General features: G+C 35.5%; 3 protein-coding genes across 4 annotated transcripts; 2 read left to right on the forward strand and 1 right to left on the reverse strand.

Annotated features, from left to right (window-relative positions):
* The first annotated feature begins 2,804 nt into the window (after positions 1–2,804).
* LACS2 (long-chain acyl-CoA synthetase 2) lies at positions 2,805–11,016 on the forward strand. The gene is made up of 19 exons (XM_086424578.1): positions 2,805–3,032; positions 5,425–5,488; positions 5,698–5,787; positions 5,895–5,951; positions 6,353–6,401; positions 6,559–6,635; positions 7,369–7,408; positions 7,500–7,594; positions 7,743–7,907; positions 8,430–8,540; positions 8,638–8,725; positions 8,807–8,873; positions 9,025–9,100; positions 9,190–9,307; positions 9,443–9,688; positions 9,899–10,038; positions 10,205–10,387; positions 10,477–10,596; positions 10,801–11,016. The coding sequence occupies exons 1-19, from the start codon at positions 2,887–2,889 to the stop codon at positions 10,846–10,848; spliced, it is 1,980 nt and encodes a 659-aa protein (XP_086280704.1). The 5' UTR covers positions 2,805–2,886; the 3' UTR covers positions 10,849–11,016.
* A 1,351-nt stretch (positions 11,017–12,367) lies between these two features.
* On the reverse strand, positions 12,368–15,844 carry LOC147409007 (cold-regulated 413 plasma membrane protein 2-like). Its single transcript, XM_086424589.1, has 4 exons — positions 15,590–15,844; positions 13,197–13,304; positions 13,033–13,103; positions 12,368–12,872 (listed from the first exon to the last, which is right to left on the reverse strand). The coding sequence occupies exons 1-4, from the start codon at positions 15,763–15,765 to the stop codon at positions 12,619–12,621; spliced, it is 609 nt and encodes a 202-aa protein (XP_086280715.1). The 5' UTR covers positions 15,766–15,844; the 3' UTR covers positions 12,368–12,618.
* Positions 15,845–16,113: 269 nt separating this feature from the next.
* Positions 16,114–19,515, forward strand: LOC147409008 (octanoyltransferase LIP2p, chloroplastic-like). Of its 2 annotated transcripts, XM_086424584.1 has the most exons (4): positions 16,114–16,335; positions 16,570–16,834; positions 18,340–18,490; positions 18,963–19,515. In XM_086424584.1, the coding sequence occupies exons 1-4, from the start codon at positions 16,187–16,189 to the stop codon at positions 19,298–19,300; spliced, it is 903 nt and encodes a 300-aa protein (XP_086280710.1). In that variant the 5' UTR covers positions 16,114–16,186; the 3' UTR covers positions 19,301–19,515. The 2 variants fall into 2 exon arrangements, with proteins under 2 accessions (XP_086280710.1, XP_086280708.1); XM_086424582.1 differs by lacking the exon at positions 16,114–16,335 and having other exon boundaries at positions 16,359–16,834.
* Positions 19,516–20,085: the final 570 nt, after the last annotated feature.

Raw genomic sequence — 20,085 nt, forward strand, 5'->3', positions numbered from 1 at the left:
AAATTCAGAATTTACCGTTTCTCCTTGGAAATTTGATCTCTTCCAGGAAAATATCGTCAGCTGCCATTAGCTTTGTGTTATTTCTCAGGGGGAATACCGGAGAGGTGAGAAATTTTGGAGGCACCCCCCCTCGTAGCATGACGTGTTCTTTTGTATTTATTTCACGCCACTATGTTTTTGTTAGTATTTGGGATACCTCCTTGGAGACACCAAGTGTAATCTAAGGGAGAGGGTTCTACCAAAACTTCCAAGTGGGATGGGTGTTTCAAAGTTTCTTCTGAAATTTTGGAGTGATGGCCAGTCAAGTTCCTGCAAAATTTTATGACCATTTGCGCAGGGGAACCCTAGCAACCAAAGTTTTGTACATCCTATTTAAGACGATTTGCAGGCATTCGAAGCTGGCATAAATGTCAAAATTCCCTCGAGTAGAGAATATTTTTTCCTCATCAGCAATCAACATCAGTTTGTTAAGAAAAATAAACTCGATTTATGTATTTGGGTCCACATTCAAATCTTAATCTGGTGACGGATGAAACACTTGGGAATAATGAAACAGACTCATACTGAAGAACTCATGTGTCTTAATAATTCTTCATTGATGATGATGATATTTCTCAACAAAAAATGTTGTATTTTCCCATCTCAATTTTTTGCCTGAATATTGTATTGAGTTTACTGATCCAATAAAAGAACTCTAAACATGTATCACTTAGGTTAGTAAATGTACTGGATCCAAAGGTGTACCAAAAACTAATTTGGTAACTTAGGGCCGAGTCGTGCTGGAGTGACTTCAAGCTGGAACCTCATATCATACTTCCTCAATCGTATAAAGAAGTGCGGTAAGCCTGAGGTCATTATTTTAATAAGGTTGATAATTTGCTTCGAAAAGTAAAAATTTCTTAATAGACCTTGTAGGAAGAATGTCTTTCTAAATGGACTCTCAATTTTAAGGTATTATCTTAACAACCCAATTGGTTAGAATTTTTCTTTCTTAATGCCCTCTTGTCCTGATACAACTATGAACTCAAATCATCAAGATCAACAAAATAAATTGTTGATCGTGATGATTCACATTTAAATGTTGACATTGACAATTTTTAATCTTTACGATTATAAAATGTTGATATTGACAATTTGAAAAAAAAAAATGTCAATATCAATGATTTGAATGGTCCACCCAATTAAGTGGTAAAGGCTTGAGGATAGTTGATCACATGACCGATGTTGAAATCTTGTTAAACCCACCTTCACCTCTATGAATCATCAATCCCTTATTTGCTTAGCAAAAAAAAAAAAAAAAATGATTCAAATTGTCCATCTCCACAATTTGAATAATCCATCTCAGCGATTGAAATGGGGGTTGTGATCATTAAGGAAGAAAATATCTACTAAATAGACAGTAGTTATTGCAGAAAAATTAGGCACAATTTAGAAAGATGTCTCATTCGCATGGTCTATTAAGAGTCCTGATTTTATGATGCCCCTATGTGGCATGTGGTAGAACCATAAATTTTTCCCTCAGGATACACAATTGTACATCCCTATAAATATGTGTAGTTGTATATCCTGTGGATAAGAATCTATGATTCTAGAACATTCTATGTCAAGGGGTGTGATTGAGGGGGGAGTCGGAAAATTAGAAAATCATTATTCATTAAGTAATTTTCCCAAAGTAAAATGAGTGCTGATTTTGTAATTCAGCCAAATAAGGTAATTCAAATTTCATTGACGTGGCATGTGCAAAAGTCATAAATTTTTCCCTCGTGATACACAACTGTGCATATTTTATTAGGATGTACAGTTATGTATCCTGAAAGAAAAATCTGTGACTCTTGCAGGATACACTTCAGTTGAGTTTTTGAGTCATCGTATGGAGTTGAGTTACAAAATCATTACAAAAATAAAATAGAACTGATCCATTACTTGAAGAGTCATGCTGACCTGATGCATTTTTTTTTTTTTTTTTCAGACGCTCCCATCATAGAACCGTAGATCCTTTGCTTTAAGATACACAAAAAAAAAATATTTATAATTATGTAACTGCCATGTCAGGAAGAGTAAACTGCGTATGAAAAAATGTGCGTCAGGTTATCATTAGTCTTCCTTGAAAGGGAGCTCTTCTGATCAACATTATCCAAATGGTAGTAATTAAGGAAACTTGAGAGGGTCATATCCGTCAACTAATTATTCTCCAATTTAAATGATAAGAGATCTGGAGCGCGGAAAGAACAGTTGAGCAGTGAGCGATTTTTAGCTCACTGCCCAACAGTACTGTTTGACATGTGGTGCTAATGACATCATCAGCAATAAAAAGAAAAGAAAGTTTCTCTTTTCGGCACGCCTTCCTTCACTCACAGATTTATTTTTTAATATTTTAATTTAAATCTTAAAAAGGGTGGGCCTACATTTACAATCCAACAACACAATCGAACTAATCCACGAAGTGGATGGCTACGGAGCACCCGAGTTTAAAAATAAAATACAAAAAATAGAAAATAAATTTTTTAATTTTTTTTGTAAATTCATATAATTTTGTCCTCAACAATGATCAGATTTTTTTTTTTTTTTCCCTATGGGCAGGAGAAATTTTCTCTCTTAGTGATGATGTATTTGTGCCACATGTCAAGCAACTGTTGGGTTGTGAGAAAAAAAAAAAAAAAACATACTCAGTCAACACCGCTTGAATTTAATGCAACGACCCAACCCCTACGTTCCCCTTTACTCCTAATTAATTCAGCAACAAAAACTCATCAACTACCTTTGCTGCTCTTTACTCCACCACCTCCAAAACAGCTTCAAGTTGTCTTCTTTAACTCCTTCAGATCAGATCACCTCTCTCTCTCTCTCTCTCTCTCTCTCTCGAGCAGATAGAGCTCCAAAGAAAGAATGTCGGTCTATACAGTTAAGGTTGAAGAATCAAGGCCAGCCATGGGTGAAAAGCCTTCAGCTGGACCTGTCTATAGATGCATTTACGCCAAAGATGGTCTAATGGAATTGCCTAAAGGATTTGAGTGTCCATGGGACTTCTTCAGGTCATCAAACTTTACTCTCTCTTTTTTGTTTCAAAATCAAATTTTCTTGTTTAGGACTTAGTAATACATCAACCATTTGGTTCATATTATTCAAGAATTATGTCTAATATTGGTTTCTTAATCATAACTCAACTAAATGCTGGATATATGTTTACTCATATTTAAAGGTGGCCAAACCTGTTTATATATCAGTATAGTGCGCCTCAAAGCTGCAAAAGTAGGATAACTTAACCCACTTAAATAACTTTAGAAGATCACAGTGAGAACTATTTTGTAGGAATGTGACTCCTAGCTTGGCAGACAAAATACAATAATACCCAATGACTTGCCAAAACACCTATTAAATCTTAAGATATAAATATATTTTTTTTCAATTATCATTAAAAAGATAAATATTGTATGGGAGAAATTTTTGGGATTTTCTTGATTCCTCAAGATTTTTCTTCCAAGAAATAAGCTTCTTAAAAGGAACACAACAGATTTGTTGACAAGGACATTGCAAATCCAACCACTGCACACCTGACTTCTAAAGAGTTATTCTTCCATATTCCACAAAATTACAAGCCTAACCGGTCCACGCACAATGTCAAAAAGCCCAAATTTGATGGCCTTGGGCCATCAAATTTCATAAAATTTGACGGACTAAGAGGTCAAATTGGCATAGAATTTTTCATTGTCAATGTTTTTTTGACAGGCCGAAATTGTCAAATTAATGAAGGATGGGAGTAATTCGACATCTCTAAGCCGTCAAATCTGGGAACATCAAGAAGTTCGACGGTTGTAGATCGTCAAAATTCAGTTTCTAAAATTCGTGGGCCTTGGCCTGTCAATTTTTTCTGTCGAATTTTCCAGTTTTCACATAGTGATGACCCTTGTGTTTTTTGTTTTTTTTTTTTTCATTCCCTGCTCTCAAAGGAGAAGATAAAAAATAAATTATTTTCCCTTATCAGCCATTGCGTCATGCAGATGTACATTTTTCGATTTCAGAATACAAGCTAAATTGGCCTTGAGACATGCAAAATACACTTAAGCCACATGTCCGAATTAGATTGAATATAACTTTGTCCATAGAAATATAACTTGCGACCTTGTTGAAACGTGCAATATTCAATCTGAGTGGTTCGAAGAACCGGCCCTCAATATCATGTTTTTAAAACTCAGTTTCACGTCTTGTCTCATCAAAGTATGATACAGAGTCATCTCGGACGAGTTTTCCAATATGTTTGAGACGTCTCGTTCAAAAAAATTAAACCCGAGTCCTAAATCTCGGTCAAAAAAGTGACTTTGTGAGTTGGTCTCATTCAGCTTCGATACTGAGTTAACTTGGGCGATACGTCTTGGTCTCGGACGAGTTTTAAAACCATGCTCAATATTGTAACAAAAGGCTGGATGGAAACAAGATCATGTTATATGGATCCCACCAACCTTGCTTCCTGATAAATTGGCCTCCATTGCTCATCACCATTGTCAACATCAGGATATTCCATGCTATGGCACATTCCAATGCACACTAAAATTTACATAATCCCTATGGTATAAGTAGACAGAACGAGTTTTAAAACCATGCTCAATATTGTAACAAAAGGCTGGATGGAAACAAGATCATGTTATATGGATCCAACCAACCTTGCTTCCTGATAAATTGGTCTCCATTGCTCATCACCATTGTCAACATCAGGATATTCCATGCTATGGCACATTCCAATGCACTTATAACGAGTACACGATAATTTACTAAAATTTACATAATCCCTATGGTATAAGTAGACAGAACAAAATTGAATAAGTATAAGCCATGTGAGATGACATAGGAGTGTCTCAAATATTCATCAAACGTGGAGGTGTATGTAAACAGTCTTAAGTCACCCTATTATATATTAATTTTAAATGCACTGTCCTTCTACCTTCAATTTATAAGGAATGATGATGTTTTACACTAAAACAACGAATGCTAGGGAAACTTATTTTGAGAATTGAGAAGAACTTCACATAAAATGCTCAAATATTTAATTTGTATTGGGTTAAATTACTTAGTCCATTTAATTTGGGCTTGGGATCGGGTTTGTGCTCAGGCTTGGACCCACTGACCCAATGGACCTTTGTCACACCTCTTGGTGGGTCTAATAAACAATCAGAAATCAATTTGATTTTTTGACAGTTAAAAGCTTGTTCATATTCTGTTTTCCCTCTGAGGGGAGAGATATACTCCCAACTTATAGAATCACTATTGGTAGAATGTTTCTGCAACTCCCACAACGAAGTGAACAAAAACATTTCAATTGGTACACCTCAAATGTTGGATCCTTTTATTATATTTTACTTCTTGTTAGCAAATCAGTAAAGAAATGTTTTCTACAGTTTCTTATTTGCAACTCTGTTCCCTGCCTTGCAGTCGTTCTGTAGAAAAGAACCCAAAAAACAGAATGTTTGGTCACCGTGAGATTGTTGATGGAAAGGTACAATTGGGTTCTTTTCTTTTGCAATCTAAATACCAAAATCATAATTACTCATGTGCTGTGATATTACTATAAACACAATCACTTATAGATTGAGATCAATGGCCTGGCAATGGTCAGGATGCAACATCACTGCAGTCTCAATTGAGGCCATGGGTTCGATTTGGAAAAATAAAGAACAAGTATTAAATAGAAATTCAAATTCACAGGTGGGTCCATATGTATGGCAATCATATCAGGAGGTATACGATGAAACCATCAGAATTGGGTCTGCCATCAGGAACAGTGGCGTTAATTCTGTAAGTCTGTTTTTTTACAATTGCAATTCTGCTTCTTTTTATTTATATGTTTCAGTTAGTCTGGTGTGGATAATACATCTTTTAAAGAGTACTTTAATTGTTGTCAGGGAGGTCGCTGTGGCATATATGGAACCAACTGCCCAGAATGGATGATAGCCATGCAGGTATTCTTTCTTTTTATTAAGCTTAATTTCTTTAACAGAAAGTAATATTTGAACATGCCATCCCACATCAATGCTCATTTAGTGTATAATTGGTTGAAATGCCTGGTTTGATGCTCAAACTGTGGCATATTTATTTTTTAGCTTACACTTTTGTTAATGTAGAAAATAATTATGAAGTAACAACTTCGCCACATACTTATTAATGTGGCCAAGCTGTTAGTTCTTTGGCGCATTTTCACATGGTGCGAGGCAAGTAGATGAGGCATATGTGGTTAATGATGATGCGCCCACATTGAAATATGTGGGTAACATAGATGCTTACTTATCACCAATTCATTAGACTGTCTGATAGTTAGCTAGTATAATTCTTTATGTAAACACATAGTTTGTTTCTTTCACAGGCTTGTAACAGCCATGGGATATACTATGTACCTCTATACGACACCCTCGGTAAGTCTTTATTATTAGTCTTTCTTTTCTTTTTAACAAATTCTGGTGTGCTCATGTTGAATCTCCCATAAAGTGGGAATAATTGAGTGGCTGTTTGACGGGGAATGATTATAACTGCCATTAGAGTTGCTGTTTTATAGTTTTATTCATGTTGCAGGTGCTAACGCAGTGGAGTTCATTATCAACCATGCCGAAGTCTCAGTAGCCTTTGTTCAAGAGAGCAAGATACAAGCTGTATGGCAATCCTTTTCTATCCCAACCTTCAACAAAACTAGGAATTATCTTTCTTGGACTCAAACAAGTTACTTTGTGTTAAAATGATTTTGCTCTATGTTTGTGCTAAGTTTAATTATCTGCACTTAAAGTTGGATATCTCTATCTTGGCAAAGAAGTCCAAATGGTTCTTTCTTCCTGTTCAAGGAGGTGAGCTAAATTGAATTACAAACAAATTTTAATTTTTTTTTCTTATTTTCAAATTTCTTCCTAGATTTACCCTTCCAAACTTCAAAAAAATCTACGCTTTTCCTTGTTATTAAACCTAAGTTATTTTGGTCACTTTGATTGTAACCCACAACTTTATCAATATATTAGCTTGATAAATAATTCTCAGTGAAAATTGTATTTATTGCACATGGTTTGCTAAATTTCACGACATTTAGATTCCTCTATATATTTCAAATTGCATGCATATGTGATTTTGTCTGACGCATCAAGTAAATACTGTGAACTCCCAGTCTATTGTCAATATATGTAAAACCTTTTGAAAATGCATAAATACACTGTGAAGAGATAGTTCTCTAATCTAAGTGGAAACATTTGACGTGGAGAGACATGGTACTATATGAAGCAATATCACACACAATGTCCACTGTTTAGACATTTGTGGTTGTATAATCCATATTTTCTTTGGTTTGAATTTCATCTGTCATACATCTGATACTTAAATGGTGCATAAATATATATGCAGATGCTAGCATGCCTTCCAAGTTGTACTTCATACCTCAAAAGTACGTTGAAATGCAACCTCAAGTATGCATTATACATGAGTTAAGGTTATTCTTGATGGTAGTAACTGACGTTTTAATCTCCTTTATTCAGCAATTGTCAGCTTTGGGGAGATTACAGATGCACAAAAGAAAGAAGCTGAACAAGTTGGGGTTTCTTGCTTCACTTGGAAAGAATTTGCTTCATCGGTAATAACCTGAAGTCCTTTTATTTTCAAACTTTAATACACATTGTTTTGATATTTCAGTAATGTTTTTATGGATTAATGAGACCTTTAAAGCTCAGATGCCATATCTCATACAGGCCACATCTGACTGCATTTTCCATTTGTTTTAGGGAAGTTCTGATTGTAAACTACCTCCAAAAAGCAAGAGTGATATCTGCATAATAATGTATACAAGTGGAACAACTGGAGACCCAAAAGGTGTTCTATTGACTAATGGGGCTATAATGGCACAAATTTTGTCCACAGAACAACTTCTTCGGGAAACAGATAAAGTGGTAAAATATCCAATTCTAGAGCCCTTTGTGGAAGCTTATTTTCCTTCTTTCTCAAGCTCAATAGTGTCTTGGTAAATAGAACTAATTGCTTACAAAGTTACAAGTTTTATTTTTCTTATATAGTTGAGTACCATGATGTGTGTGTGTGTGTTGATTCTATCTTCATTTTCTATTAGTGTCTAAACAAGCATGTTCCGATATGTTTGATTTGTTGTCCACATGTTGTGATTAAGTTTGGAATGAGTTTTCAGTTGGGTTTTGGAGAAACTTATCTGAAAGTAGTAGCAATATAGGGTCTAGTGAGGGGTAGGGACTAGGGAGAGAAGTGAAGGTGACATTCTCATGGTGGAAGCTAGTGGTCACTGTCAACTATGGATCTAGTCCTTTGTAGTGAAGCACATGATCCACTCTTGTATGTGTCATCGCTTATGGATCTAATCTTTCAACCATGCCTCTGTGTTGTTGTTCTTGTAACTATAAACAACAGTAAAGAATTGAAGCCAGAGTTTTCTCCATTTGCAGTTTACAGAAGAAGACACTTACTTCTCTTTCCTTCCACTAGCCCATGTGTTTGACCAGACAGTTGAGATGTATTGCATGTACAGTGGTTCATCCATAGGATACTGGCGAGGGGTACAATGTCTTCCCATCACTCTATTCCTTTGTTTCCATCTATTTTTGCCACACGTAATTAATCTTCATTTTGGTGGTTCTGTTCTTTATTTCTTAGGATGCCAGGTATTTGGTTGAAGACATTCAGGAATTAAAGCCAACGATAATCTGTGGGGTTCCTCGAGTTTTTGACCGTTTATATGCAGGTTTTGAAACAGACTTATGGGTTTGTCACTTTGGTTGCTTTATTTGGTTCTAACTGTTCGTCCTACAATTAATGTATGAAGGTATACAAAATAAAATTTCATCGGGAGGAGCATTGCAGAAGATTTTTTTCCAATATGCCTATAACTAGTAAGTTATACTAAATTCCATAATCCGCTTCACCAGCATTATCACAATTTCAATTCTGTATAAAGCCATGTCTTATGTTATTGAAAGCTTGCTCATATTTTATTTTAATTTTTCTTTTCTTCTATGTAATTTTCTCACATACTGACAACAGCAAGTTGAAGAATTTGATGAAGGGACTGAAACAAGATGAAGCGGCACCTCTCTTTGACAGTCTTGTCTTTAGCAAAGTCAGCCTCTCTTTTCTTTCATTGTTGTTTTCGCAAAAATGTGTTAAAACATATTCATAATGTCCTTTGTGTGAATTAACTGTATATAGATCAAACAAGGGCTAGGGGGACGGGTTCGTCTCATGGTATCTGGAGCTGCACCATTGCCTAGACATGTGGAGGAGTTTTTGAGAGTCACGAGCTGCAGTGTCTTGCTGCAAGGATACGGTATGATAAAATAGGAACAGCTCTGCTTCAAACAATTTAGTAGTTAAATCATTTTTGTTTTCAAACACTTGTGCATTGTGGGTGCTACTCAATCAACTAATTTCCCTTCCTCGGACTCTTGCTCGATTTTTTCAGGTCTTACTGAAACTTGTTCGGGATCTTTTACTGCCATAGCCAATGAGTTTTCTATGATGGGAACTGTTGGGGTTCCTATCTTGACCATAGAAGCAAGACTAGAGTCAGTGCCTGAGATGGGGTATGATGCACTTTCCGATGTGCCCTGTGGAGAGATTTGCTTGAGAGGAAATTCGTTGTTTTCTGGTTACTACAAGCAACAGGATCTTACAGAAGAAGTCCTCATTGACGGGTGGTTCCATACAGGTAAAATAGTTTTCGGAACAACTTATTTCTAAGGAGGCAATCAAGTTAGCAGCTAGAGATTTTTTTGTTTTTGTTTTTGTTTTTTTTTAAATTTTATACTTTTATACTTTTTGAGTTAATATTCTTAAACTTTTTAAAATAATTTGGTAAGATTTATGTAGAACGTAAGTTGCTTGTTTCCCTGGGAATCACTTATATAGAATGTCGCAGGTGACGTCGGGGAATTGCAGCCCAATGGGGCAATGAAAATCATTGACAGGAAAAAGAATATTTTTAAGTTATCCCAAGGGGAATATGTCGCAGTGGAGAACATTGAAGGCACATTTGGACAATGCCCTCTTATAACGTCGGTATGAAACCAGCCTAATAATAGTATATACTACAAAGTAAATTGTTACTAAATATGGGAATGTGTATGCATTCGTAAATGTACATATATGTATCATTTCTCAAGCGAATTTGTGCATTCTTTACCATTTTAACTATTCCTCTTATTAATTTCATCCTGGGACACAGATTTGGGTTTACGGCAACAGTTTTGAGTCCTTTCTTGTGGCTGTGGTGGTCCCGGACAGAAAGACACTCGAGGATTGGGCAGCAATTCACCATGAGATTGGAGATTTCCAATCTCTATGTAATAATCCAAGGGCAAGAAAGTACATTCTAGATGAGCTCAACAGTACTGCTCTGAAACACAAGGTATGCCCATAAGTTTCTTTGTTTTCAAGTTTCAAAACATGTAAAAGTTTAGATATGTTTTTCTACTAAATTCAAAGTTGTTGCCACAGCTTAAAGGTTTTGAAATGTTAAGAGCAATTCATTTAGAGCCAAATCCTTTCGACATCGATAGGGATTTGATAACTCCAACGTTTAAACTGAAGAGGCCACAGTTACTCAAGTATTATAAGGTATGTCTTAACCCATCTTTTCCATTCCACAAAGGTACTAAAAGAGTTTTTTTTGGCTTCTGGCATAGTTGTTAAGGATATTTATATAAATCATTCACAAGGTGCATTGATTTATCTTAGTAAAACTTAAATTCTGGTTTAATTTCTTTACGAAAATCTTCACTGTTATACATTGTTTACGATGCTTTCCTGATGTTTTTACAGGATCACATCGATCAACTCTACATTGAGGCAAAGGAAACAAAAGTATGAGAGCAATATTAGCACTTGGTAACCGATAAAAAAAATAATGTTATTAACACTTGGTATGTATATGTGGATTCTGCGTGCTTTTGAAGAAATCATTCATGAAATCTTCTATAAAACCAATGTTATTTTGTTTGATCAAATATAAACAAAGGCATGACTTTTGATGAAGAATATCAGAATGCTGGTCCTCCATGTTTTCAATGAATTAATTGTGAGAAATAAGTATTTAGTTGTTGAAACTTGAAAGAAAGAAAGAAAAATGCAAGAAGATGATATTTACTTTAGATAAATAAAGAAAACGTTATTAGTAGGATTTGGAATCTGTTTTTCGATGGTTTCCCGAGACAAGAATATGAGATTGACTAAACTGATATTCTTTTACCTTTGGTTTCTCTGTTGGAAGTTTTTTGAGCTATGGTTGATAACTACATATTCTTTCCTTCTTCATAGTAGGGTTCTTCAGCGGAATTTTCTTACTTCACCATGAGAATACCTTTTCTTTTCTGGAAGATATATCTACTACAAAAGTATTAAAAAAAAAAAGAAAAAAACAATCCATGTGCTTTTATGAGGACTGCATTCTTTTGGGCATGAAATCCATATGAAACACATTCACCTTTGCTTCTACCTCCAGAGAGTCTCGAAAGAAGGAAAATGCAGGATCAGGAATTGTGTTGCTTCATATGGGCCGCAGGTGGACTGAACTCCACTGGCTATAGCTAAAATAGGTCGATATGAATGTTTTGGTCTTGCATAATGGGCTGAAGTCATGTCCATGTGCTGTGCATACTACACGGCAAGCCAATCATGTAGATTGCTCAACATAGCCATGCATGCATGGTCCAATCCCATAAAAGATGTAGAAGTCAATTTTAGTCAAAGAAAATAAATACAAACTGAAACATGCTTCATCACGAATCTTGAAGAACATGGCGGATTTTGCATCCACTCTTATTGATTATAACCTCTGTTTAATAGATCATGTATTTAAATCAACCATCTAAAACCCTAGTTCCCAGGCCAAGAAAGAGAGATATTGAAAGAAGCCAATGATAGTAACACCTTTAACTTTTGCTACACTTGTTACCTTGGCAAACGGAAAGTCAGATGGAGACTCAAAAACAGCTCTCCTAGCAACGTTTTTAAACAAGAGACCTATAACATAACCAGCTCAATTCAAGACACCCCTCATCAAAATGGCTGGTATAGATTTTATAAGTATTAAGAGGAAATCAATGTCAAATGTTGAGTTTTGGTTTGAAGAGAAGATTGTCTATACGACTGGGAGAGCAGTAAGGCACTAGTGCAAGACTCCTGTCAGAAAGAAAACGACCATAAATTATCTCACTCCAGTTCTAATTTTGCCCCCCATTGATAGTAAATAACCAAAAGACAAATACCTGGATCGGGAGGGAGTTGAACATATGCGGGGAATTAGGACACCATTTAATGGGCCCAATGAATATCTCTAAGCTTAGAGGGCAAATAGGTTTGGATGATCACAGATGTAAGAAAATTTCCCTGTTTCAAGACTGCTCAATTATTATTACAAAAACAAATTGTATAATACTTGTGTTTAGCTCAAAAGGCATCATACAATCAGGTCTTCTAACACATTTGATTAGGCAGAAGGCGAGAGGTAGTTATTTGTGAGAACCAAACCCATCATTGACAACAAATATTCAGGTCCAACAAAGAAATTATACAAATTTAGCGTCCTTCAAACTGCAAACCAGGTAACATTAATGCATAGCTACTAGAAATAAAGAGGGCTTAGATGAAATAGAGTACAAAAGCCCAGACGGGATAGACCAACAAAAGAACAATACCAACCGTGTTTGATATACCATTACTCTTTGTGAAGGCGTTTCTGAACCCGCCAGATGCACGGATGTGCTCTTGCAACAGGTAACACCCAATAACAAGACATACTGCGACACCAACCAAGCCGCCCCTCAGAGTGTGAGCGAATAAACTAGGAGCCACCACCAGAAGAAGAATCAAAGATCCAGGCATGTCCAACCAATCTGCACCCATAGTTATCACCAAAAACCACAAATCAGAATTAGTGACTAAACCATCCCAATTGAGTTTGGAGATCAAGATATAACATTTATAGATAAATACAAGCCTACAATGCATACAAGTGCATGCATCTACCAGTCATAGAAAGCCTAGAGAACATACGTGGAAAATGCCGTGGAAAAAAGAGCCGTAAAACAACTGCAATGAAAGCAATCCATTTTCCAATCTCTCCTCTGCACCAAAATCAAAATAGTTTAGTAGCTGGTATGAAAATATAAATCAGCACAAATAAAGAAAAGTGCATTAACAGGATAAGAATCTATCACCTTAGAATGTTGAACAATAGCGAAGGAAGACTGAAGAAAATATAAGGTACCAAAAGTGATGTTAGAATGTTCGTCTTCCAGTTCGTTCGATCCAAGATCAACAAATAGCTGCAACATGCAAATGAAAGAACGTTGTAATGTTCTGAAATTTGTATACAACGTACAGAAATATATAAAAATGTTCTAGAATATATGGACCTAACACATCCTAGCCACAAAAAGTTTGAGGTAGAGAAAGAGCCATTTCGTAAAAGAGATTATACACAGCATGGAAAGTAAAGCCTTTTCTACCTAAAAATATTAAAGCAAGAACACCTATCTTTCTTCTTTTTAATTCACCATCAGCAATTACAAACCCTCAAATATTTGATGTGCTACTTAAGTCATCACTGTTATTCCTAGGTCTCACTCATAACTGAGAAAATAAAATTGGTCTTTAACTTCAAGCAAGCATTTTCTCATAGAGTGAGTGTAATGCTTTAGTAACAAGCATACTTTGATTTAATACAATTATAAAAAACAATTTCCATTCAAAGTCTATATAAAACACCTTGGATAATTGAATGTAGCAGCAGAAGAATATACAGAGTAGAATATGCATAATAATTTTCGTATTCGTACGATACTGAACTTACATACCACTGAGCATAATAATATAAACAAATCAATGATGAAAAATAATGCAGCAAAGGGCTGGGAAATTAATGCAACAAATAAAGTACAGGTGAAGAGAAAAACATTAGAATCCATGATTTAACTATAAAGTTAACGTGTGAGCACTGGATATGAAGGTGCACAGCTTTTTATGTGAATGTTATGTACACAATACAAGAAAAAAATTATTAGTTGTTGCTAGAACAGAATGGCATTTCAGATAAAAGCTGGTATCAAGCACAGACTTCAGTGGATATAAAAATGTCCATCCATGATTAAAAGGTCTAGTATGAAGTGTCATATGAGCTTTAGCCATGGAATGTGCAGTGTTTTAGCTCCATTAATACGTAGGTCATATATTAATGTTCCACACTAGTATCTAAAACTAAGTATGACATGGCAGAGTATGATGCCATGCAGCCAGATTATCCAATTTGAGCATGCAATTCAGAATTAAATGAAGCCGCAAAAAATTACTGAATAAAATAAATACAAAATATCATAAAATAATCATGAAATGAAGCAAAAATCTTCAAAGACTACCAGGAAAAGAATAGTGGGGATAAACTTTGGTGTAAGCATAGTCACCCAGTTCGGGTTTGTGAATAACCAGCAAGGGAAAATATGGGGAAAAAGAGGGTTACAGTTAGGATTATATAATTCTTCTTATTAAGTTGTGTTCTCATGTTACAACATCAAAACTCATGTTATCATTTTTTCAATAACCAATAATAAATCACCAAATCCCAAATTAAATTCATCAGCACACCCACAAAATAACCATATGTCTACAACACATTCAATATTTATTTGTTCAATATATAAAAACATTACAATCATGAATCCAACTTGGGATTCACCAACTGATAAAAAAAAACATCCAATGTCATCCTCATTTTAATCTTCTTGACACTTCATTGGTAAAATAGTAGCCATTATTTCATCAAAGTCGTATATGCTCTTACTAGTGCATCATGTGGGATTGGGTATGAGAAGGCTAAAATTTTATCTAGGTTGACATGTGCCACATATCCCAAATTACTAAAACAATATCGAAATGCCCCTTTTAATTAATTTGATTTAATCACAAAGTTTGTGATTTAATCATGAGCTTTGTAATTTAATTGCAACGCTTGTAGAAGTCATGACTTAATGAAAAAGTGATTAAATCATGATCTAATTGGTGAAGGAAAAATATCACGATTTAGTCGCAACTATTTCAATAGTCACACACACACACACACACGCAGTTGGAAGATCTTTCCCAATTGTGCACATAATTATAATTCAAGATGATAGAAGAAGCTAATTACTAAATATTATATCAATTAAAAAAATCTTCAATTTCTTCCAGAAACAGATGATTATATTATGTTCCATTAATAACTGAGAAATTGAGGAATTTTACACATGATTTTGGAATCTGTTTCATAGAATTATTCCAAAAACACTCTGTTAGGTAAATTTGTGAACATAATTATCCAAGTAGTTTAGATTCCGTTTTAAACTAACATATATTTACTCTGATTACATGTTTAGACTTTAGAGACCGAAGATCTACACATCAAAAGCACTGACTTGAAAATGAGCTAAATTATAATTAAATAAAAAAAATCCATTAAATTTTCTAATAGAATAGCACGTTAAAGCAGTTTATGATCCCGTGAACCACTAACAGAAACTCAAAACGCCCTAAAAAAGTCTTCGATCAACCAAATATGAATGCGGGGAGAACTCACATTGCTGCAAAAGAAGCAATCCATTGCAGGAACGTAGTTCCAAATCCTAGACCTCCGAGCTTGACAGCATCATTAGCGAATTTCTTCACTGCGATCTTAAGCTCTTTCATGTCTGAACTGAGCACTTCGTTGAATGTTGGATCGGTTTTCATGGCCAGATACTCAATCTTCCCCATTTTTTCTTCTTCTTTCAGATCTTGAAAAACTTGCAGATTCAGACAGGAAGAAGAGATGTGGAGAAACAGAAAGATAACTGACAGTTCATATATGGAGCTCAATTAGTTTTATTTATTTAATTATAATTATTTTTCTTGTTACTTGGGGGAGATTGTGCCACGTGCACGCGGTGGTGGCAAACTACGTCGCTGTTGCTTGCCGAGCTTTCACTAAAATATCTTCAATTATCCTTATCAAGTATGAATTGTACACGTGGAGACGTGGATGTCGATATCTTCAAAGCTTTTCTTGCTTAATTACAAAAATGCCCCTAAAGTTTGACTATTGACACAGAGGCAGCGATGATGCAAACCCCATACTTCGTTTGTCTTATTTGGTTATCTGTAGTTCTGATCCTTGGTCCCAACGCGATGAGCTAAGATGACCCTCTCGCCAAATCCCAGTTTTGGTTTTACTTTTCCGTGTCCGACACGTACTCCTTCACATAGAGTGGCCGTGTCGAAGTTGGACCCAGTCTCAGATTTCAAGGGCACGGTTGCTACCTTGAGAACTCATGCGGAGCCGAGAAGGTCAGTTTTTTTTTTTTTTGGCATTTTAACAAACATTTGATGTCTATTCTATTTATTGTTGCAATAAATGTTAATTTTCCACAATGATACTGAAGCTCTGTTCTATGGGTCGAATCGGAAATTAGACGATTTAACTCGTTTTATTCGCTGTTTGATCCTACTACATGATTACATCTCATCCTTCTCCCTCACAGGAACGAACCTTGACGACTTAACTGTTTTTAACTGTATTAGGTGTGAATGCTTTGATCTGCACAAAGAACTCGTTCCATATAACAAGGCATGGTCCTGGCAAAAGTCGACGTTAAAGGAACGACACACATTGTTGGAGCGAGACGAAGATTTCTCAGACACACTGATTATTCTTCAACACAATCCCGTTTATACATTGGGTAGCGCCAGTTCGGAGGAATTCTTAAATTTTGATAGAAACAATGCTCCTTATGATATTTATCAGACCGAACGCGGAGGGGAGGTTACATATCACGGGCCAGGCCAGGTACTCATCATTTTGCTTCAATATGCGCATAATTGGAATTGATGTTCTCTTTTTAGTATAATTCTAGATTTCATCTCTGCTATATACTCATTATCAAAGCCTTAGCCCAAAAATGTGGGGTCTATTGAGCAAATCTTCACAAGAATTGAACAATGTATGATAGTTTAACCATTTCTCCGTGCACACGAATGCATGCAGTAACTGTCCCTCCCAAGAAGTTTAGTGAGCAAGAAATTGCCATTTATAAGTTTTTTAAAACAAAACTTTATCATTAAGATAAACATTTGAACATGGATATAGAGCCTTCAAGACCAAATCAGATGTACATCGAAGCAATTGCACATGAAACATAAAACAATCTATATCAACATACCTGAATTCACTTTCCAAAAGGGCTACGAACCAGCAGACAAAACTAAGCAAGTTCCAGTTGTTAGAACCGTGTGAAGCAATGGAGTCTTCATTCTCTCCAACCATTAGCAATTGATGGGCAGATAAGCATGTGGTGAGGAGTGGGTCTTCTCCTCTATATGTTGAAATAATCCCACACTCAATTCTCATCACGGAGACATGGAGGTACACAAGCCAATATTCAAACATCAGCTCACACTAACTGTTAGAAACATGGGCACCTAATCTCACAAGGATCGCACATATTGGTGTTGGTTCAACACAAACTCTTGCAATCCTTTATACCCTGTTAAATATTTTAGTGACTTTGTTTCTACTAACATTGTCAATGAAAAGGGGAGAAGTCTAAGAAAGAAAGCGTTCCCATAATCCCATTTGAACTCCATGGCAGTTTGATTAGTTGAAAGATATGCTGGTTTTATAACACCTGGAAGAAGGGAATGAACGGAATAAATTAAGTCCACATGAAAACAGTTGACTCCTATGCAAATTTAACAATAGTTTGGGGACTCGGCCTGGTCATCGGGAGGCGAAGGCCAACAACATTTCCAATTCATTGGTTCAAGAAATAGTGAATATCTATTCCATATTGGTGGTGAAAGCACCTCTCCCTGAAATGCATGGAGAGAATTGTTTTGTTTTATTTCTTTCTTTTGTATGCTCTCTTTCTTTTTATCAAGAAAATAAATAAATTATCAAAGAAAAAGGAACAATAAGGCTGTATGTTTTCAAAATGTGAAATTACCTTTCCATTTTGTTGTTGAAATGGAGAATCCCTAGATTTTATCACTAGTGAGAAATATTTGCTTGTCAAAATATTAAAATAATATGTATGAAGAAGAAAAAAATCAGAAAATATAAGAAGCATATAATTCTTTAAGTTGGTTTAGTCTTATCTTTTGACTCGGTATTAAAATATCGTTTCATATGAGTTCTATTTGATTTTTTTTGTTGTCTCCAATGCGTTACCATCTGTTTCCTATTGTTCATTCTGGGGTTGTGGGTTAGAATGTCAAGCAATTAAACAATGGGCTTGAGCCCTGTTTACCATCCTTTTTTATCTTTAACTGTTTACTTGTGTGTTTGCTCTATAGCTAGTGATGTACCCTATTATCAATCTGCGGTATCACAAGATGGATCTTCATTGGTATCTCAGAGCACTTGAAGAGGTTGTCATTCGGGTTCTTTCCTCAACATTCTCTATCAAGGCTTCTCGGCTCGAGGGTCTTACTGGTGTCTGGGTTGGTACGTTTTCTCCTTCCTTCATGGTGGACTTTTAGCCTTCGCAATTTATGTTTACTCTTTGTCCTAGGTCTCTAATGTGCTCTAAATTTCCTTAAAAGTGGACCTTTAGATACCTTATATTCTCACATAAACTATGAAGGAAAGGAACCTCTGATTTACTTATCAAAAAAAAGACTTTCCCTATTTTCTTTTATGACCTGTTTATCAGCCTGGACCATTCATTTACCTCCACCAGCTTCGCATGGTAACCCTAGGTGCCTCTTTGGATCACTAATTTTATGGCGAAAAAGAAAACAAAAATATATATTTTGCTATCAGTCTTCCTTCCTTCCAACTTTATTATCTATTGGAAAAAAAATGCACTTAAGATGTATTTTTATTTTTTATTTTGCTACAAAAATGGTAATTACTTATATATATTATGATCATTGCTATTGTGGTTGCTATTTCTGATATGGGTTTTCTCTTATAGGTGATGAGAAGCTAGCTGCCATTGGGATTCGTGTCTCTCGGTGGATTACTTATCATGGGCTGGCCCTGAATGTCACCACAGATTTAACTCCCTTTCAACACATTGTCCCATGTGGCATTCTGAATCGTAGGGTTGGAAGCATCAAGGGGCTTTTAGAAGAATCCATATTATTGGATACACTTGATATGGATGCTCATCAACTAATGGATATTACACACAACTCCTTGCTTAAGGAATTCGCTGAAGTTTTTCAGCTGTCTCTCCACCATAAAACCACTTTCGCATCGGACAGTTTAAAAGAAAAAAACTGTCAAGATGGTCAGTTTTTGACAAAATAAGAAAAAACAATGCAGCCAGGAATCATTGTCGACAAACACCAAATTGTAAAATTTAAGCTTCACAATATTTGTTTATCCACAAATTATGCAACTGTCTGTCACGAAATTCTGTTTTAGTGTACTTGAATTATAAAAACATAAAATTGGAACTCGAGGCTTTAGCTGTGTATCTGGTTTATTTCAGCGAGGGAATGTATGTTTTGCAACAGATCGTATGTCATTGTGTAATTCTGCAGTCTCGACCGTGAAGATTTTGAAGTAAACCTCCTATTTATTTGATGGGAGTGGATCCTATGTAATACTCTGTTCCCGTAATATTTCCAACAGTGGAGAAATCATGTAGAAAAATAAAAATTAACACATCATCCATGTTAATGATCATTATTTGGACTAGAATTTAAAAAAAAAAAAGTTCTTGTAAGTGTGTGTGATCTAAGACTTTGAAAATGAACGATCATCAAACTTCCAAAGTTTCAACGAAAGGATTTTGATGTATTTGCTAAGTGGCGCTCTCTCAACTGTCTAGAGGATCACTTCCTTATTTGACATGTTGCCAGTTATATTCTTGAATTTATAACATGCCCCTCTACATTTAAAAAAATATTTGAGATACCTCGTGTTCTCAAACAAATGATATGCATACCACCCTTGACCTCGGTCTTCTCTTATAGACTAAGGAAAAAATTTATCTAAATACCCTCATGATCATCATCACTATTATCATCACCTTCATTATCTCCATCTCCATCGTCATCATCATTATCAGTATCACCATCAAACTAATG

Source organism: Akebia trifoliata, chromosome 2 (genome assembly GCF_017979445.1).
Source record: "Akebia trifoliata isolate Shusen 1 chromosome 2, ASM1797944v1, whole genome shotgun sequence".
In the NCBI taxonomy this organism is placed as follows: domain Eukaryota; kingdom Viridiplantae; phylum Streptophyta; class Magnoliopsida; order Ranunculales; family Lardizabalaceae; genus Akebia; species Akebia trifoliata.